At 51.6% G+C, this 19,894-nt stretch overlaps 1 protein-coding gene across 1 annotated transcript in view; it reads left to right on the top strand.

The window, feature by feature from the left end:
* The first annotated feature begins 5,847 nt into the window (after nt 1-5,847).
* NLRC5 (NLR family, CARD domain containing 5) overlaps nt 5,848-19,894 on the top strand; it is a 55,512-nt gene continuing 41,465 nt past the window's right edge. The window contains exons 1-8 of the mRNA XM_012733169.1: nt 5,848-6,028; nt 6,771-6,830; nt 11,464-11,532; nt 15,264-16,932; nt 17,557-17,640; nt 17,750-17,833; nt 19,281-19,364; nt 19,479-19,568. Coding sequence (XP_012588623.1) covers nt 5,848-6,028; nt 6,771-6,830; nt 11,464-11,532; nt 15,264-16,932; nt 17,557-17,640; nt 17,750-17,833; nt 19,281-19,364; nt 19,479-19,568 — 2,321 coding nt within the window. The remainder of the gene's footprint in view (nt 6,029-6,770; nt 6,831-11,463; nt 11,533-15,263; nt 16,933-17,556; nt 17,641-17,749; nt 17,834-19,280; nt 19,365-19,478; nt 19,569-19,894) is intronic.

Consider the following 19,894-nt stretch of genomic DNA (forward strand, 5'->3'; position numbering starts at 1 on the left):
TAAATAACCTGTAGGGGAAGCCATCTTGGGTTCTGCTTCTAGAAAGCTGACCTGGAACGTCCCCACTGTACAGCTGAGCACATTGAAGTGCTGAGAGACTAAGTGACCTCCCTGACCAAGGTCACACAGCTGGTCACTGAGAGACAAGTCTGCTGCCCTAGTGCCAAGGCCGTTGGGTCCATCCAGACCTGTACTGCCCAGACCCTCAGTGCCTGGGCAGGGTGAAGGAGCCAGGAAGGGCCTGTGGAGGAGAAAGGAGAAAAAGTGAGGAAAGAAGTTGGGGGTGAGGGTGTGGCTTGGCCAGGGAAGACAGCGGGAAGACTCCCCAGGGAAGGCAGCCAGCCTCAGGCTGGGTCCAGAAGGAGAAAGGTTTGCACAGAGCGGTGTTGGGGACAGTGGGCAGGGCACCGTGAAAGGGCATGGCCAGGTGGGGTTCAGAGGCCGGTTGCCCCGGCGTGGGTGTGGGCGATGACCTGGTGGGGGCCAGGAAGGGCCGACTGCTGACTCATCCTTTGGACCTTCTTGGAGACCTGGTGTGTGCCTGCCTCGCATGGGCAGCCGATAAGAGGCTTCCACAGAAATGCGGCCAGGCCAGGCTGAGTGCCGGTGGTCACTCTGGGGGTGTGCACGTGTGAGCACATGTGTGGGCTGGAGGTGGGAGGGCGCTCGGCCGAGGGAACAGCAAAGGCAAAACCTTGAAGGCAATGAGGGACCTCGGCCTGGTTTCTCCCCTCCCCCCAACCTCCCCACCCCCACCCTGGCCAGTACACTCAACGGCAGGGAAGATTCCGGAGAGCACAGCAAGGAGGAACACACAGGAGGAGTCTCCAGGATGGGGGTGCGGCCCCCAGATCGGCTCTCTGCTAAGACCAGAACCCTGATAAGGCCTCCAGGAGACACCCCCCACCTCCACTGCTTCTTCTCTTGCTGTCTAGACTTGGGGTGCAAAAGCCCTGGACAACAAAAGCCCTGGACTCCCTCTGGGCTGTGACTCTTTCCGGAGGGTGACCCTGGGCATTTCACGGCCAGGCTTAGCCCCAGGTCGATCACACTGCTCTGGGGGTGCTCTGGTCATGCCTAGAGGTGGAGATCCTTGGGCTAAAATGCAAATACGAAGGTTTGAGAGGTTGTTAGGTTTTATTTTCTTTGTTTTTCTGGCAGCAGTTCTGTGATCTATACCTCTAAACACACCTTATTCTGAACATTATGTTTTGCACGTACCCTATGCCGATTCCTGAACATGGAGTTGGTTGTGTGGCGCTTGTGATTTGGGTAAATCAAGCTGGTTCCAGTTTACACTCCCACTGGCAGTGCCCCAAAGCGCCTCTTGAACCACGGTTCACTGGCCGACTCGATAGGACCCTCAAGAACCTAAGAGCTGGGAAATGATAGGTCTATATACACTTCACTGTCCATTCTTTGATTTCATGTGAAGTCCAATGTCACTTCACAGACTTAAGGGCCTTTTTCCTTTTCTGTAAACTCCGGTGTTGTTTCTACTTGCCCTTTTTTTTTTTTAATTTATTATTTTTTAAAGATTTATTTATTTATTCATATGGAACCGAGGTACAGGTTAGAGATGTGGAGGGTGAGAGGATTCACCAGAGACAGAGCAGGGAGCAGAACAGGCAGATGGACGAAGTACACTGCTGAGGGGAGCAGCGAGCGGGTCAGGAGAGGTCTGCTGCACCATGGGGTCACCTCCGGGGCAGGCGGGAATCGAACTCATGCGGAAGTGGCTTTAGCTTCTCAGTGCTGTGCTTTAACCCGCTGCGCCACCAGGGAGGGCCATCTACTTGCCCAATTTTACTCCTTTTCCGGTCATTATCTTTCTTACTGATGTGTAGTAATTTTTGATCTGTTTGAAATGTATGTCTTTGTCTACAGCAGAATTAATGGATGTTTTCCCATTGGGCACCTGTCTTTTTCCCCGTATTGGTGCTGTTCTTTGCCAATAGAAAAATTCTAATTCGTATCTGATCCATTTCATTTACTTTTTGCTTTATGATTTCTGAGTTTTCTGTGATGCGTAGCTAGGTATGCCCTCTTTAAGATTTTATTTCCAATTTTTCCTCTTCTTTTCTTCTAGCACTTAAATTTTTTAAACTGCTGCTGTTAAATATAAACAGAAAAACAAAGTAAAATGTACACTTAATGGGTTATTATAAACTGAATATTTAATAGGTTTGTAGTACTTTCATGGCTTCATTTTTAAATGAAAAGTTTGCTATAATTTGCGAGAAAGAAATCCATCTTTAATCAAAAAGAATATCTTTAAAATGTTGGTGGAATATGTAAAGATTTTTTATGTACCAGGAAAAAAAGGAAAACCTCTACATATCCCCCAAAGCAGGAATTGTATATATCCCCCAACGCGGAAACAAACAAAAAAAAGATAATAACAAAGTTTTCCAAAATAACTTAACCCTCTGTTAAAAGATTCAGTTCAGGCCCTCCCTGGTGGCGCAGGGGGTTAAAGCACAGCAGTAAGATGCTAAAGCCACTTCAGCATGAGTTCGATCCCTGACCCAGAGGTGACCCACATGGCGCGGCAGACCTCTCCTGACCCGCCCGCTGCTCCCCTCAGCAGTGTACTAAGGCGATCTGCCTGTTCTGCTCCCCACTCTGTCTCTGGTGAGTTCTTTCAACCCCCACACCTCAGGCCTACACCCCAGTTCTTCTATGCAATTAAAAAAAGAAAATGAAAGAAGATTGCCAGTCCCAACTTTCTTAGTTCTTCTGTGAAAGGAAGTTGGCATCTGCTCTGAGGATTATTTCACTTTCCTTGACTAGTTGACCATCAAGATCATTTGGACTTTTAAAAAAGATTTATTTATTTATGCATACAGAAATGGGGTGCAGGCCAGAGGTGCGGAGGGTGAGAGGATTCACCAGAGACAGAGTAGGAAGCAGAACAGGCAGATCTACTGAAATCCACTGCTGAGGGGAGAAGCGGGGAGACAGGAGAGGTCTGCTGTGCCCTGCGGGTCACTCCCTGGCTGGGGATCGAACACGTGCTTAGGCTGCTGCGGACGGCTTCACAGTGCTGCCGTCTAGCCAGTTGCACCACCAGGGAAGGCCCACGATCAGTTTGATTTGAAGGGCATTGATGCCCCTGGAGGTGAATATCCAGATCAAGGAGGTGGGTGTCCTCCAGGCCAGGTGTGGCAGGAGGTGACAGCAGGGGTGGTGGGGCAGAGTCCAGAGCCGGAGGGAGCAGTGCTGGGGAGGAGCCCGGTCTACGCGCCAGGCGAGGGGACTGTGCCCAGGGGAAAGTTCTCTGGAAGCAAGGGTGCCCTCTTTATAGCCTTTCTCTTGGAATTGAATAATGGGGACAACACCCTGTCTACTCTCTCCATAGGGGTTCGCTATGGAAGCAACATGCAAATCCAGCTCCAAACACAGACGGTGGCCCAGGCACCCGTGACACCCTCTCGGCCTCATGCCTCGGACATCTATGATGAAACAGGAAACCAGGTAGGTGATCGTTGTTCCCCATCAACTCTCCACTTCCCTCCTACCGCCAACTGCCAACACTGCTCCCCAGCAGACTGACCTGCCTGGGCTGCCCTAATAGCGCATGCTGGCTCTGAGCCACACATTCAAGAAGGACCTTGACACAGCATCTACCCATTTTATGGATGTTATGATCAAGGCCCAGACAGGCAAGAGAGTTGCTCAAGATCAAAGTGTGAGTGTATTAGCTAGGATGGGCTTGTTAATGCTGCAGTAACAAGCAGCCTTCAGTCCCAATGGCTTATGACAGAGCACTTCCTGCTTGGCCAGTGGAAACCCACTGGGACCTCTATTTCACATCAGCGCCTTTCCCAGACCCAGGCTGCTCTGCTGTTCCCTGTGGGGAAGAAAAAGAGAGAGCATGGAGAATCCATTATTGCCTGTTAAAACTTGTGCACAGATATGACATGGGTGTGTTTCATTGGCCAAAGCAACTGTGGCGACCAGACCCAATTTATATATATATATAATAGTTTATTTTTACATCATTTTGTACATTTTTTTTCATCTCAGTTGTAACCCCCGTGGGTTTCCCATCACCGAGCCACCTGTGTGCCATCACCATAGTCCAGTACGCACCCCCCCTTCCACCCATTTTTGATCCCACTCCCCACTCCACCCCCACAAAATGCCTCTGCTCTATGGCTGTTCATTATTCTTATTATTTTCTTGCCGACCAGGCCTAATTTTAAGGGCAGGAAGCACAACCCTCCTGAAGGTCTGGAAAGAAGAGAGGGGGAAAGTATCCGGCCAGCCCTATGCCTATGTGATGTGCCTTTGCTCCCAGGATGTGTCCTCAGTGAGCTTGATGTTCACACCACACACTCATACCAGAAACAAAGGCCTGTGTTAGACTAGTGGGAGGAGAAATTCGAGGGTGAAGAATTTCTCAGCAACCACACCACCCAGACCTTTTTCACTGACTGGCCTCCCCTGCCCTGGGTGATTTCTTCATGGGCAGCATGAACTTTGGATAACCCTAGTCAAGGACATGTCTGCTTGCCAAGTCTACAGAAACTCCAGGGCTGGTCTGGTGCTTGCACCACTGACTTTAAAGTATAAGTAATCTTGAAATGCACAGTTTTGTACTTTAAATTTTAAATCCTCCATGATTATTTCCTATCTCAAGTGCTAGCAGCAGAGTTGTTGAATCAAAGGACCGAATGCTTTTCAAGTTTTTGCAGTGAAGTTCTCCTTGCTTTAGATTAGTACTACTATCACCAGGTTTTCTGAGAACTCCAGATTAGAAAGTGAGACTTTGGTTAGAAAGAGAGGCGGTAGTTTCTGTTAACTAGGATTAGATTTCACCAAGAACAAAGGAAAGCCCTAAACAACAGTGAGTTTAACCTAACAGAAATAGATTTCCTTTTCTTGTAGTGGAAGCACAAAGTCAGTGTCCAGGGCAGGTGGATAGCTCTAACCCCCACCATCCTCAGCACTGGCTTCTACCTCATGATCCAATATGGCTGCCCAAGTTCCAGTCATCACATCAACATCCCAACTGAAGAGAAGAAGCCAACTTCTTGCTCACATCCACCGGCCAAATTTAATTCCCTGGCCGCATGTAACTACAAGCAGGGCAAAAGAATATGTTTGGTTCCAGATGGTCCAAGAATATTCAGGGGTTCTAAGTATTCAGGAAGAAGACAAGAACAGATTCGAGGCCAGTTAGTTGTCTCTGCATGTGCTTAGCTTAGAGAGAGGGGCACAGATGGGCCCATGGAAACAAGAACGAGTAAACCATTCTCAGGGGGCCATCTATAAGGGATGACCTAGATCATTCCAGAGCCAGGATCCAGACACACTTGGATTGAGGGCAGGGCAATGTATGTGTTCAATGTAGGTGTGACAGGGATACAGAAGAAGGATCTCTAGGATGATGCCTGGCCAGAGGCATTGAGAACCCATGGGAAAGGCCTGTCTGCCTAATCTCTGCCCCTCAGATATGGGGGTCCTTTGGCTTCTCCCTAACTTTCTTGTCCCCGTTCACCAGCCTGCTAACTCACCTGCCCCCTTTAGCAGTCTCAGCTGCCCCCAACTCACCTAGCTCCCAGCTCACCTGCCCTCTCACCTGCCCACTCACCAACCCCGCCGTGGCTCACCGGCCCGCTCACCTGCCCTCTCACCTGCCCCCGGCTCACCTGCCCCCAACTCACCTCTAAGCTCATCTGCCCCCCCTGGCTCATTTTCTCACTGTGCCCGCAGGGCCAGCTCCTCATGGACTCCATTAGCCACCAGCTGAGCAGGCACAGCCTGTGGAGGGGCTTCATGAGTCTGCTCAGCACGAACCTAGAATGGCTGGATGCCAAGGTGAAGTTCTTCCTCCCCAACATGGACCTGGGCTCCAGCAGCGAGGCCACAGACCCCACAGAGAGGGTGACCCTGCAACTCAAGAAACTCTACAGCCGAGGTCAGGCCACCTGGGAGGGGTTCATCAACTGTGTGTGCATGGAGCTGAGCGTGCCCCTGGACATGGAGGTGTGGCTGCTGAGCACGTGGGGCCACGGGGAAGGTAGGCGTGCGCACAGGAGGGCGAGTACCCCACTGGCTCCCACGTCGCGGGGACCCCAGGGAGGCACGGGGAAGACTCACTGCGTCACACACAGAGGGCATGACCAAGCCTGGAACAAAACTCCTTGTTTCTGGATATCTCCAGAGCAGTCTTTAATGCCACCATGTCACCCAGGGGCCTGAGGAAGCTCTCTCCCCCCCTGCCCACCCAGGAAGGCAGAAGACCAGGAGAAAGGGCCAGGTGCTTCCTTCTGGCCAGGGACTTTCAGAAAGCCCACCATGCCCAAGAGGTTGCCAGACAGCGAGACCCCCCTGACCGCTGGGGTGGGGGCCTCTGCCGACTGTGCAAGGTCATTTCTTGGGCACTTCGGGGAAACATAATAGGTGAGAAAGCTGAAACCCACTCTAGAACTCCCCCATGAGGGAGGAAACGGGGGTCAGTGTGCACATACTTGCTTGTCACACACGTGTGTGCCTAACACACACATGTGGCAGACCTGCACACAGGGTACATAGACACGAACAGACTTGCACACACCTCGCTGTGCACGCAGGAGCTGGCGGGCCCACACACTCTTCTGGCCTGACTGTCTTCAAGGTCCACCACCAGGTGGGCGCCCCACAGAGAGCAGAGTGGGAACTTGGGGACTCCCTGAGGGGTGAGCTGAGCCAGATCCCAGCCAAGCTGGCCCCAAGGCATGCGCCCCATCCCTGCAGCTCTTCTGTGCTCTCTTCTCTTTCAGGGTTTCCCAGGCAGCTGGAAGCTGGCGAAGAAAGTCAAGCTGAAGCTAAGTTTGACCAAGGTGAGTCCTGGGGGCGGGAGCAAGAGAGTCCCACTCAAGCGGAGGGCGGCGGTGCCTGGCTTCAACACTTCTCATAAACCAGCCTCCGCCTCTCCCCTCAGCCCTCTGCAGGGGTCCCCAACCTCAGGGTGCCCAGCCCCACTTCTGCCCCCTCAAGTCTCTCAAGGCTTTGGTCTGTTCTGCTCCCTGCGCCCCCCCCCCCAGGCCATAAGCCAGAGCACCCTGGGAAAGCCCTCTAGGGGAAGCCCGTTCTCACTTCCTGCCCCAAGCTGAGGGCCTGCTGGAGCCCAGCTCCCTGTCACCTGGGGCTGCACACACCCAGACTGTGCTTCACACCCAGGGAGCCTCTGGCTGATTTTCTGAGAGGTCAACAGTCAAACAGTGACCCCAGACTCGCGGGCTGGGGTATTTTCCGATCCTTTCTTTCTTCCTTTTTTTCATATTGTGTTACATATGCATAGCATAAAATTTGCCATCTTAAACAATGTTTCAGGCTGTAATTGAGCCAAGATGGCTTTGCTGGTTATTGTGCAACACACACCACCACCAAAACGTTTCATCTTGGAGAACTGAAAGTAGGTTCGTTACACCCACGCTCCTGCTCCCCCTAGCCTCTGATAACCCAAGTTCTGCTTGATGATGGTGACTACTGATACGTGCAATCAGCTTGTGGCTTATTTCACTTAATCTAGTGTCTTCAGGTTCATCTATTTTCTTTTCTTTTTTTTTTCTTTCTGTATATTTTACATCATTGTTTATTTTTGTACAGTTTGCTTTCTCCTCTCAGGTATAAATCCCCACCACCACCAAGTCACCCATGAACCATCACCATAATCTCTGTGCTCTTCCCCCTCTGTTGCAATCCCTCTCCCTCTCCCTTCCCTGCTGAATACCTCTGATTTGTAGTTGCCTGCTAGTTTCATTTAACCCCCACCCCCGATCCCTTCTTTGGCTCCCCTGTATTCCTCCTAAAAATGAGACCATCTGATATTTTTCTTTTTCCTTCTGACTTATTCCACTCAGCATGATCCCTTCCAATTCCATCCATGTTGCTGCAACTGGCATGAGTTTGTCCTTTTGCTGGCTGAGTAGTATTCCATGATGTATACAGACCACATCTTCTTGATCCAGTCCTCTGTTTGGGGGCATTTAGGTTGTTTCCTATCTTAATTGCAAATAGTGCTGCAATAAACATAGAGGTACAGGTTTCCTTTTTAATGAAGTTTTTGTGACTTTTAGGTAGATTCCTAGGAGTGAAATTGCTGGGTGTTATGATAGCTCCATTTTAGTAATGTGAGGTTTATAGACTATTGTTGCATTGACTTTATTTATTTATTTTTAATTTTTAAAAAGATTTATTTATTTATGCTTGCAGGGGACAGGCCAGTGGTGGGGAGGGTGAGAGGACTCACCAAAGACAGAGTGGGAAGCAGAACAGGCAGATACAGTGAAACACACTGCTGAGGGGAGCAGCAGGTGGGTCAGGAGAGGTCTGCACCATGTGGTCACTCCCTGGCCGGGGATCAAACTCATGCTGCAGGGGCCTCGGAGAGCCTCACAATGCAGTGCTCCAACCCGTTGCGCCACCAGGGAGAGCCCTATTTATTTTTAATATTTTAAATCTGTTCATCCTTCATTCTTGTACAGTGTATGGTTTCCCCATGAAATTCCCCCCACCAGTTCACCCTGCACCATCCCCGTAGTCTCTGGGGCTCTCCTCACCCCTGTCTTCGTCCCTCTCCCTCCTCCTCCCCTACAGAGTGTCTCTGATTGGTTGCCTGATGATGTTGAGTTTTACTTTATTAGACTTACTTTTATTTATTTATCCCTTTTTGTTTTCTCTACATTCCTCTTGTAAGTGAGACCATTTGATAGTTTTCTTTTTCTTTCTGGAATTGCTTTCCTTTTAAAGCTGACCATATTCCACTATTTGCATACGTTACTCATGTAACGTATGCTATATTTACTTACCCATTCACTAACGGACACTTGGTATGTTTCCATGATCTAGCTATTGTGAAAAATGCTGCCACCATGCAAATGGGGAAACAAGTATCTCCTCAAGACCCAGCTTTCTGTTCTTTCGGATATATTCCCAGAAGTACAATTGCTAGGTTAGGTGGTAACTATTTTTAATTTTTTGAGGCATCTCCATTCTGCTCCTCACAGCAGTTATATCATTTATATTCCCATGTGCAGTGAACAAGTGTTCCAGTTTCTCCACATCGTCATCAGCACTTGATGTTTTCTGTTTAGTTTTGTTTTCTTGTTGTTAGTAGTGAGTGCAAGGTGGTGTCTCATGCTAGTTTTAATTTGCATTTCCCTAGGGATTAGTTGCATCTTTCATGTGCTTATTATCCATTTGTGCCCCTTTTGGAAAAGAAGTCTTTTGCCCACATCAGAATTTTAAATCAGGTTGCTTTGTTGCTGTTTTTAATCTATAATATTTTTATCTGTAATATTGCTATATTGTAGTAGGTCAGAAATATGATTTATAAATATTTTCTCCCAACTTAGGGTACTTTTACCCAATGCATACAGTCTCTTGATGTACAAATTTTAAAATTTCATTCAAGTTCAACTTGTCTGCTTTTGTTACCTGTGCCTTTGGTATCCTATCCAAGAAATCATTACCAAATTCAATGTCACAAAGCCTTGCCCTATCTTTTCATCTAAGAGTTCTGCTATTATGACCTTACATTTAAGTCCTTTATCCATGTTGAGTTCATTTTTGTCTATAGAATTAGATAAGGGTTCAACCTCATTCTTTTGCATGTAGATATCCAGTTTTCCCAGAACTCTTGTTGAAAAGATTGTCCTTTTTCTACTGAATGGGCTTAGAACCCTTGTCAAAAGTCCTTTCACTGTATACGTAAGGGTTTATTTCTGGGATCTCTATTCTAATCCATTTGTCTATATGTCTGTCTTTATGCCAATACCACACTGTTTTGATTCTTGTACCTTTGTAGTAAGTTTTGAAATCAGGAAGTGTAGCCCTACAGTTTTGTTCTTTTTTCAGAATTGCTTTGGCTACTCAAGATCTCTTGAGATTCCTATGAATTTTAGGATGAATTTTTCTACTCTGCAAAAAAAAAAAATCACTGGTATTTTTATAGAGCTTACATTGAAGCTGTAGATCATTTTGTGTAATATTGACATTTTGACAGTCAATATTAAATCTTCCAGTCCATGGACATGGGTTTTATTTTCGTTTATTTATTTATTTTTTTTAATTTTATTTTCGGTAATGCTTTGCCATTTTCTTTGAAGTCTTTCATCTCCTTGGTTAAATTAATTTCTAAGGATTTTATTCTTATTGATGCCATTGTAAATGGAATTTTTTATAACTCCATTTTGAGGATCTTCAAGGTTTGTGTACAAAAATAAAACTGATTTCTTTGTGTGTTAGCTTTGTATCGTGCTGCTTTTCTGAATGTGTTAATTTGCTTGAACAGTTTTTAGTGGAATCTGGGATTTTCTAAGTAAAGGATAATACCATCTTCAAGCAAATCATTTAACGCCTTCCTTTCCAGTACTTCTTCCTTTATTTCTTTTGCTTGCCTAATTACTCTGGCTAGAACTTCCAGTACTATGTTGAATAGACATGGTGAAAAACCACAACTTTTCCCTGTTCCTGATTTAGAGGAAAAGCTTTGAGTCCTTCACCATTGAATAGGACATTTGCTGCGGGTTCAGAACCTTCATTTCTATAGAAGTATGAACTTTTTAACGTTTAGCTGTGCATATACAGTCTTGAGCAGAAAACATGCACTCCATAACCCTGTCTCCTTAACTAATAAAAGTTTTTTGTCCTGGTCCCTCTGACCCTTGTCACTGAGTTGACATAATTGTTACTTGACTCTGACCAGGCTTGGTTGATATTTAGCCAGTGAGACCCTTGTTCACAGAGGACTTGAACATTTTGGAATTATTCTCCAACTGATTCCAGCACCTCTTTGGTACTCCCGGGCCACCCTGTAATCTCAAAACTAAAAAGTTAACGCCCTGGCTGGGAGGTGGGGGTGGGGGTGGGAGGACTATTTTGATTAGTCACTCGCATCTGGCTGTGGGATCCTGCCCCACTTCTGGAAAATCTCATCAGTGCTCTCTCCCTTTCTGCTTTCCTGTACTCCTGTTCTCCCTTCTTCTCCCAGCTTCTTCCAAAATGGCACTAAGGTGTCTCTTACAAACCCATGCAATCAGACAGAACTCATGGAACCATTAAAGGAAGGGAGGAAGTGTGGAAGATGTGAAATTAGGGTGATAAAACACTCTGGCACACAGAGAGGGTACAGGTCTGGCCAAGTCTCTTGGAAGCTTTAGTTTCTCCAACCAGTGGTCGCCTCGGCAAGACTGGGTCCTTCCCAAGCCATTTAGTGCTTGGGGCTCAGTGTTTCTGAAGTTGCTGGCTGTGGGCCCTTCTCTTGCCTGCTGGGCCCCCTCTACCCTTTGGCCCAAGCCTGAGACAAGCTTCTGCAAACAGAAGCCTTTGCCCACTGACTGTCTTGGCTCAGCCCCTGAGTGTGGATGAATTTCTGTCTTCAACCTGTTTGTGAAATGGAGCTCTCCAGTGAAATTGGGGACACCCAGGCCCCCAAACCCTACCCCTTAACTCCTTCTTCATTCTTTCCAGGCCTCAAGCGACCTCATCCGAACTGTGGATCCTCACCCCGCCGCAAACAGTGCAAGAAGCAGCAACGAGGTGGGTACCAAGGTGGGAGGACCTGATGTAGGGAGGCTGAGGGGCTGGGACACAGGTGCTGGACTGTGTCCCCGGCTGAGAAGCTTCCAGGTACTGGTGACTCTTCTCTTCCAAACTTCCAGGAGAAGAGGGTTGGTGGGTCCAAGCCCGGACCATCATTGGGCAATTTAGAGTGAGCAGGATACATGGGAGAACACCTCAAGGCAGAAGCCCAAGGGTTCCATGGGGAGATATGGAGGTTGGGCACCAAAAATTGTTACAGGGTAGCCCAGTTCCTGTCTGTGGGGCCTCACCCGCGTGCTCACAATTTGGTTATACTGCAAGGACACACAAAAGGGTCAATAACGGGTTTATTTACAAAAGGGGAAAGGAATAGGAAACAACCCAGGGAAAGAGAGTGGGATACCAAGTAACTGGAATACCTTACTGGCTTGGCTGGGCTGACTGAAAACACCGAGTCATGCTGTCTGGAGAGCCCTTGCCCCAGTGAGAGATCGAGAGATGCAATGGCGCCCTATTTATCCCCCAAATGTCCCAGAATTCCTGCTAGCTCCACCCTTGGGTCCTCACCGTTCTCTCCCTGGTACTGCTGGGAGTTGTAGTTTCCGATCACTGGAGTAGTGTGTAGGATCCAGACAGCTGGAGTAGGGGGTGGAGTCCATAAGGCTCTGCAGAGTTCCTTTAGGACATCCTTCCCCTTAATAGATGCACCCTCAGGTAGAAGAAGACCCTGCTGGAAATTCCCTGTTGCCACTGATAATCCCAAGGGTCCAATATCTTTTTTTTTTTTTTTTTTTTAAAGATTTTATTTATTTATTCATACAGAACTGGGGTACAGGCCAGAGGCTCAGGGACGGTGAGAGGCTTCACCAGAGACAGAGTGGGGAGCAGAACAGGCAGATTGACGAAGTACACTGCTGAGGGGAGCAGCGGGCGGGTCAGGAGAGGTCTGGCTCGCCATGTGGTCTCCTCCGGGGCAGGCGGCAGGCGGGAATCGAACTCATGCGGAAGTGGCTTCAGATTCTCAGTGCTGGGCTTCAACCCGCTGCGCCACCAGGGAGGGCCGGGTCCAATATCTTAATAGTAATGATGTTAGAGGTGGTTGGGGGACCTTGTGTGTGGAGAAGAAGAATAGGGAATAGACCAGGAAAGCAGAAATGTCACTGAGTCTTGGTGAAGTGTGATTTGGTGGCTCCCACCTGGTGACAAGAGTACTTCCCAGGAGCTACAGTCAAAACGTTTTATGCAGGACAGATGGTGCCAGTGGAGTTTCATGTTCATTGGCATGGTGAGGATGACCAGGTATGGGCCTGTCCACCTGGGATGCAGAGGCTGGGGGTGCAGTTTGGTCTGGGGCGTAGGGCCATTCCCCGAACAGGCTCCGCATGCGTCCGTGGGCTCTGAGGCAGATGAGCCGGGCTGGATGGCCGTGCATGAGTCAAAAGTGAGGAAGGCAATTTCCTGTCTCCTTGTGTGCAATCTGGACTTTGTATCTTGGGAGAGGTCAGAGGTTTACAGAAGAAAGTAGGAGGGGTTTAGATAAAGACCTTAGAAACAAGCTACATAGACCAGGTAAACAGAGTTGGCGTTGTTCGGTTTAAGAAGGGGATTCTGGAGCGGCTGAGCTCAGGAAGGGAGTAGGGCAGAGAAGTGTGATGGCTGAGGAGGTTAGGGAGAGTGTGATAACAGGACCTGAGGGAGCTGGTGACAGATTGTTTTGATACATTGACCACTGGAAGGGTCAGAGGGGGCCGAGGGCCTGGGCCAGCAGATGAAGAGGTAGAAGGGATGTTGGAGTTGGGGGAAGCTAGAGAGTGATGGGAATGAGAGCTTTCTGAGGTGGAGAGTGGGTGGATGAGGGCTTTGGGGAGGCCAAGGGTTTGTGAAGGTCGACTGGGTAGCCTTGTACAGAGGTTTAGTTACGAGAGAGAAGTTGGACGTCGAGAGGAAGTCTTTGTATGTGAGAGGATATTGTTGAGCTGTAACCAGCGTGAGGGGTTGCAAAGTGTGACATTGACAGCGGTGGTGGGTGGCTCCCCAGGGATGACTGCTAGAAAGAGCTGATGAGGCGAGCAAGCCTGGTGGAGAGAAGGGTGAGAGTAAATCGTCAAGAATGCCTGCACGCGGGGAACCTCAAGCCGGCCGCCATTTCGGTTGATGAAATCAAGAGTGTCAAATCTAGGCCATCGGCTGTTATTCTCTAGTTTGTACATGGGCCAGAGCCTAATAAGCCATTGGATTTTATGTGGAGGAGGCATCCCAGAGGGGACCCGGTGGGGATGCGTGGGGTGGTGGGTGGGGTGTTGACCATTTGGTGAGGGGAAGCAGGTAGGGACCGAGGGTGGCATCTAAAGGGGACCTTCAAGGCTGAAGGGAGCCCAAAGCTGAGTCTTTGAGTAAGAGTTGTCCGTGGCAGTGTGCGAGGCAGGGGGTGATGGGGTGTGGGTGGGGGAGTGGAGATGGTATAAGACAGGGAGAGTGTCGGGGTGCGCCAGTGTTGAGTGGTTTGGATCCAGGGAAAAGCAGCCTCTATCCTGATTCAGACAAGACAGGTAGGTCTGCTCCTTGAGCCAGGCGTTCCTGGGACAAGGAAGGACAAAGTTGGGGTAGAGGGATTCTCACGCGGTGCCACGATTTTCATAGAGAAGAGAAGTAGAGAGTTGGGGAGCCCCGGGAGTTAAACTGATCAGTGCTGCCCTGGTCGAGGAGTGTAGAGTGGGAAAGCAAGGAGGGAGGGTATAATCGGGTGGGACTTAGCCCTGGGCGGGTGGTGGGTGTGTAGCCAGCAACGCAGATGCTCTGAGAGAGAGACTCTGTGGGGCCGTTGCAACTGGGGTTGGGGTGAGTCCCGCATGCGTGGACCGGAAGGTTTCAGCACCAAGATGTAAGGTGTTGCTGAAAGGACCCCACACAGCAGTCTCAGAGCAGAGAGGTTTAATGGGGCCAGTTGCCAGGCAGGACCCCAAGGGAGGAGAGACGGAGCCCAAGGGCGTGTTGGGAGAAAATTCATACCATAGGAGTAGGGGAGAGGGTCGTGGCTCAGAACAGCCGAGGAGGAATGCTCAGCCCACGAGGTCAAGGCCCAGGGGACCCCCCGATCTGCGCAAGCAGGGATGCGGGCGGGGTCCAGTGGTCGTGACACCTGCCTCTGGATGCCCTCAGCAGGCCACAAAGCCAGGGTGCCCTTCTGGCCCCCCTGCCCTGCTCGGACTGGCCTGACACTCAGGGGTCCCCCACCAATGGGCCAGTCCCCCTGGGCCACCCAGGTTCCCTCAATGATACACTGACAAGCCAGTCAGCTGTCACTGTGTGAACCCAGCTGCTGTAGCTGGGGCCTCCGGCCCTTAGCTCACCCCTGGAAAGTGCAGAACTGAAATATCAGGAAGGGGTGCGGGTTACTCTGCTGTCACTGTAAAAGGTGGTCCCGTAAGGGACTGTAAAGGAAGTACCTGTCTGAAAATGTCACCCACCCAGGCATCATTACAAAATAAACAGAATGAGTCACACTTCCCCATTCAGACTTCCTTGTTTCATAACGGCCAGATACTTCTGTAGTGCTGCTGTAGAACCAATTCCTTCTAGGAATGTAGTTGCAAGAGCTCCCTGCGGGCCCCTGCGTTCCCTTCCCAGCCCCATTCATACCCAGATGAGACAACAGCTAAGGCCAGGGTGAGGGGTTCTGGGGCTGGGACACCCGCACTCTCACGCCTCCTCCCTCCCTCCCCCTGCAGAGTCGGCCAGACAGTACCTGCAGCTGCTGAGAAACTCCACCTGTCAACGCTATGGCAGTGGGTTCCCTGCCCCCGGGCCCCCCACCGGCCCCCACCAACTCTACATCCCGCCCATCCTTCAATGGAACCGCTCCACCGGGCCCTTCGACACTCAGGAGGGGGCCGTCATGGGCCTCAAGGCCGAAGACGACCCCGACGCGTGTCTCCGCGACCTCTTCAACACCAGGGCCCACAGGGGCCCGAGGGTGCTGGTGCTGCTGGGGAAGACCGGCATGGGCAAGACCACGCTGGCCCACCGGCTCTGCCACAAGTGGGCCTGCGGCCAGCTGGACCGCTTCCAGGCGCTGTTTCTGTTTGAATTCCGCCACCTCAAGCGCATCAAACGTCTCCTGACATTGCCGCAGCTGCTCTTCGACCTGCACCCCAACCCCGAGGGAGACCCAGACGCTGTGCTGGGGTACCTGGCGGAGAATGCGGATGGGGTCCTGCTCATCTTTGACGGGCTGGACGAGGCCCTCCACCCGCGTTCCAGCAGGAAGAACGCGGGCTCCGAGGCCCCAGACTCGGCCCTCGCCCTCTTCTCTGACCTCTGCCACGGCAAGGTCCTGCCTGGCTGCTGGGTGATGGCCACCTCGCGCCCCGGGAAGCTGCCCGCCTGCCTGCCCACCGACGCGGCCATGCTGCACATGTGGGGCTTTGACCGGCCGCGGATGGCAGACTACATGGGCCGCTTCTTCAACCACCCGCCCCTGCGGGAGGTGGCCCTGGCAGAGCTGCAGGCCAACGCACGGCTCCGGAGTATATGCGCCATGCCTGCCCTCTGCCGAGTGGCCTGTCTCTGCCTGCACCAGTTGCTCCAGGGCCACTCCCCAGGCCAGGCTGTGGCCTTCCTGCCCACTGTGACTCAGAACTATCTGCAGATGGTGCTCACCCACAGCCCCCACGGCTCCCTGCCCGTGACGTCTGTGCTGAGCCTCAGCGAGGTGGCCTTCCGGGGCCTGGAGGCCGGGGAGGTCATCTTCTCGGCAGGAGACATCCCCCCACCCGTGATGGCCTTCGGAGCGGGCCATGGCTTGCTGACCTCCTTCTGCATCTACACAGGCCCCGGGCACCAGGAGACGGGCTATGCCTTCACGCACTTCAGCCTGCAGGAGTTTTTCGCAGCCCTGTACCTGATGACCAACCCCAGGGTGGACAAGGACAGCGTTGCCCGCCACATCACCCTCAATTCCCGTTGGGTGCTGCGGACTGATGCCAGGCTGGGCCTCTCAGACCTTCTCCCCACCTTCCTGGCAGGCCTGGCATCCCACGCCTGCCGTCCCTTCTTTGACCAGCTGGTAGAGTGGAACGAGGTGCTGGTTGCAAAGCAGGCAGCTGTTGTGCAGGCCTTGAGGAAGCTGGCCAGCCGCAAGCTCACAGGACCAAAGGTCGTAGAGTTGTGTCACTGTGTGGTTGAGACCCAGGAATCTGAGCTGGCTGGCCTCGTGGCCCAGAAACTGCCCTATCGGCTTCCCTTCCACAACTTCCCACTGACCTATGCTGACCTGGCTGCCATGACCAACATCCTGGGCCACAGGGATTCCCCCATCCACCTGGATTTTGAGGGCTGCCCCCTGGAACCCTGCTGTCCTGAGGCCCTGGCAGACTGCAGGCAGGTGGAGCATCTCAGGTGAGAGGGGAGGGGAGACGGGAGCACTAAGTGGGACCTGGGCTTTGGGGGAGAGTGGACCTAGTCACCTGGGAGACCTCTGCTGAGCTAGAGAGGGTGTGACTCTCCAAAGTGAGAACAGAAAGGCCCTTTCTGGCCCTTCCCTGTGTCGCCGGGAGGAAACCCTTGCCTCACTGGGACCTCGGGGGTCCAGTTGGGTCCCCCAGTCATTGTGGGCCTGGGGCTCTGTCCAGGCTGTGCTGTTGGACATTTGCAGTCTAAGCATGGGTGCTGGACACACACAGTGTGTTAAAACTCAGTGCTCGAAATACATCCATTCCACTCACTTTCCATTGGAGAGAAAGTAGTCCTGTGGCCACACTGAGCAGCAAAAGAGGCTGGCACATGCCATCCCTGGCTGAGAGAGTGCCAGCTTTTGCTGTATTTCCATAGATGGAGTGGAGAGTGGACTTTGGTGGACAGTTAGCAGTCGCTGCCATCATGGGTATTTACGACTACAGCAGTTACAACCACCCCCGCTAATATTATGATATTAAGCTCCGTCTGTTGGAGGAGGGAATAGATGACAAACTCTCAGCTCTGCCCAGCATTAATCCTCAGTCACTTTGCCTCTTTCTACGGCAGTATCAAGAGCAGGAAGTGTGGGGACGCCTTCGCAGAAGCCCTCTCCAAGAGTTTGCCAACGATGGGGAACCTGAAGAAGCTGGGGTGAGCCACGATTTGGAGTCAAGAGAGACTTCACCCTACACAGGGAAGCTTCTGGGCCGACCTCCTTCCCCAGCCCCGTTCCACCACACTACCTTCTCTTGCCCTGTAGGCTGGCCGGAACCAACATCACTGCCCGAGGGATCAGCCACCTGCTGCGGGCTTTGCAGCTCTGTCCACAGCTGGAAGAGGTCAGGTGAGTGATCCCCAGGTGGGCTCCCAGGCTGGGAGCTGTCACTGCCCAGGTCCTCGGGCTCCTCTGGGCCCTGAGCAGGGCCTGAATATTCCATCAAGTTCTGGACAGTTGTTTTTCAGTGACACCCAGAGAGGGGAGGCGTGAATTCAGGAGGCGGGAGGACAGCATCCAAATGCAAGTGCTACTTCACCTTGAAGGAACTTGCATTTGAGGCCCCCTTTCTGCTTTCTATGACCATGGAGAAGAAATGGTAGTGTAGACCACCGTGGATGCACGTAAATGTGTGGCCCACATAGACTTTCACATGCAGGCACCATGTGTCCACACTTGAGCTGCCTGTTCGTGGAAGTACATCCCACATGCATACCGGCACTTCCATCCACACGCATGTTTCAGTGCAAGTGCTACAGGCACAGACACACTCCTGCCCTGTGTCTGTGACTGGGCGGTCAGAGAAGGTGGGGCAGGCCCCTTCTGCCACAGCTCACGTGCACCACCGCTGCTAGCTATGTGGCACCTTTGGGAGACTTCAAAATGGCACGCCTCATCCAGGCGGGCGCAACTCGGCACTAGGAGCTGTGTTAGCTGGACCACAGCTCTGCGCTGTCCCCTCTGCCGGGTGTCTTTGCTCATGACCACTCCAAGTAATGAGAAAAGAGACTGCCGTCACTCTCAATAGGAAGAGCAAATGCTAATGAACTCACATCCCATTCCTTGACCTTGACCAGAGTGAGCACCTGCAAAGGGGCCCTCAACTCTAGTTCTTTTGTCCCTCCAGCTGGGAACCCGAAAGGGCTGGGCTGCGAGTCCCATTTACAGGTGGGAAACTTGAGGTCAGAAAGGGCTGTGCTTGGTGTTAGCTCCGAGTCAGAGGCACAGCCGAGGCTGGAAGCAGTGGCTCCTGCATCCTCATCAGGATTCTGCCAAGAGGCCCTAGGCTGGAGCCCCAGCCACATCCCCAGAAGAGCTCTGAGAGCAGCGTGCTCTCATCCCACATCACGAAGCCTTCAGAATCCACCCTCTGGATCTCTTGGGCTCCCAAGCAGGAACAATCCCATGGGGTCTGTGTATGGACAGAAATGAGGCCAGCAGAGAACCTATTTGCTTGCTGGGCTCCATGGAGCAGGTCACCAACTTGTCCTAGGCCCTATCGTGTGTCTCCCACCTGTGTCTGTCACCTGCCAACTTTGTCTTCACCTGCCAACTGGGGCTTCCAAGCACCCAGCCTGATGGCTGAGGGATGGTGTCTCGGTGTCCCCACAGCTTACAGGACAGCCAGCTCAAGTCACCTGCCAACTGGGGATTCCAAGCACCCAGCCTGATGGCTGAGGGATGGTGTCTCGGTCTCCCCACAGCTTACAGGACAGCCAGCTCAAGTCACCTGCCAACTGGGGATTCCAAGCACCCAGCCTGATGGCTGAGGGATGGTGTCTCGGTCTCCCCACAGCTTACAGGACAGCCAGCTCAAGGACCAGAAGGTGCTGGACATTGTGGAGATGCTACCTGGCCTGACGAAGCTCCAGAAGCTTGCGTAAGCGATCTTTCCACTGCCCTGTCTGACTCACCCTGTTCCCTCGGAGAATCAAAAAACCCCAGGTCCCACAGGGTAAGGCATGCCTCCTGACACCTCCACACAATCACACAGCTTGAGCCGCAACAACATTTCTACGACAACACTATTCTGCTTGACAAAGCTGGCAGTCACGTGCCCCACTGTCAGGATGCTGCAGGTCAGGTGAGCCGGTGTGGGAGCCTGGTCTCAGGGAGGGAAGAGGAGGGGGGCTGGGGTGAGGGCAAAGGAGGGAGGCTCGCGCCTGCTTGGCTGAGTTTGTTTTACGTACACCAGTGTCTCCAGAACCTAGCTCAGTCCTGGCACCTGGCACACAACAGATAATGAATTGATTAAAAGGTGGACAGGTGTTGAAAAAGATACCTGCACCCCCATGTTTATTGCTGCTTTATTTACAATTGGAAAAACATGGAAGCAGTCCAAATGCCCAAAAGTAGATGACTGGATTAAAAAGATGTAGTACATATATACAATGGAATATTACTCAGCAA

Source organism: Condylura cristata, unplaced genomic scaffold, assembly GCF_000260355.1.
Source record: "Condylura cristata isolate star-nosed mole 26May11 unplaced genomic scaffold, ConCri1.0 scaffold00039, whole genome shotgun sequence".
Lineage (NCBI taxonomy): Eukaryota > Metazoa > Chordata > Mammalia > Eulipotyphla > Talpidae > Condylura > Condylura cristata.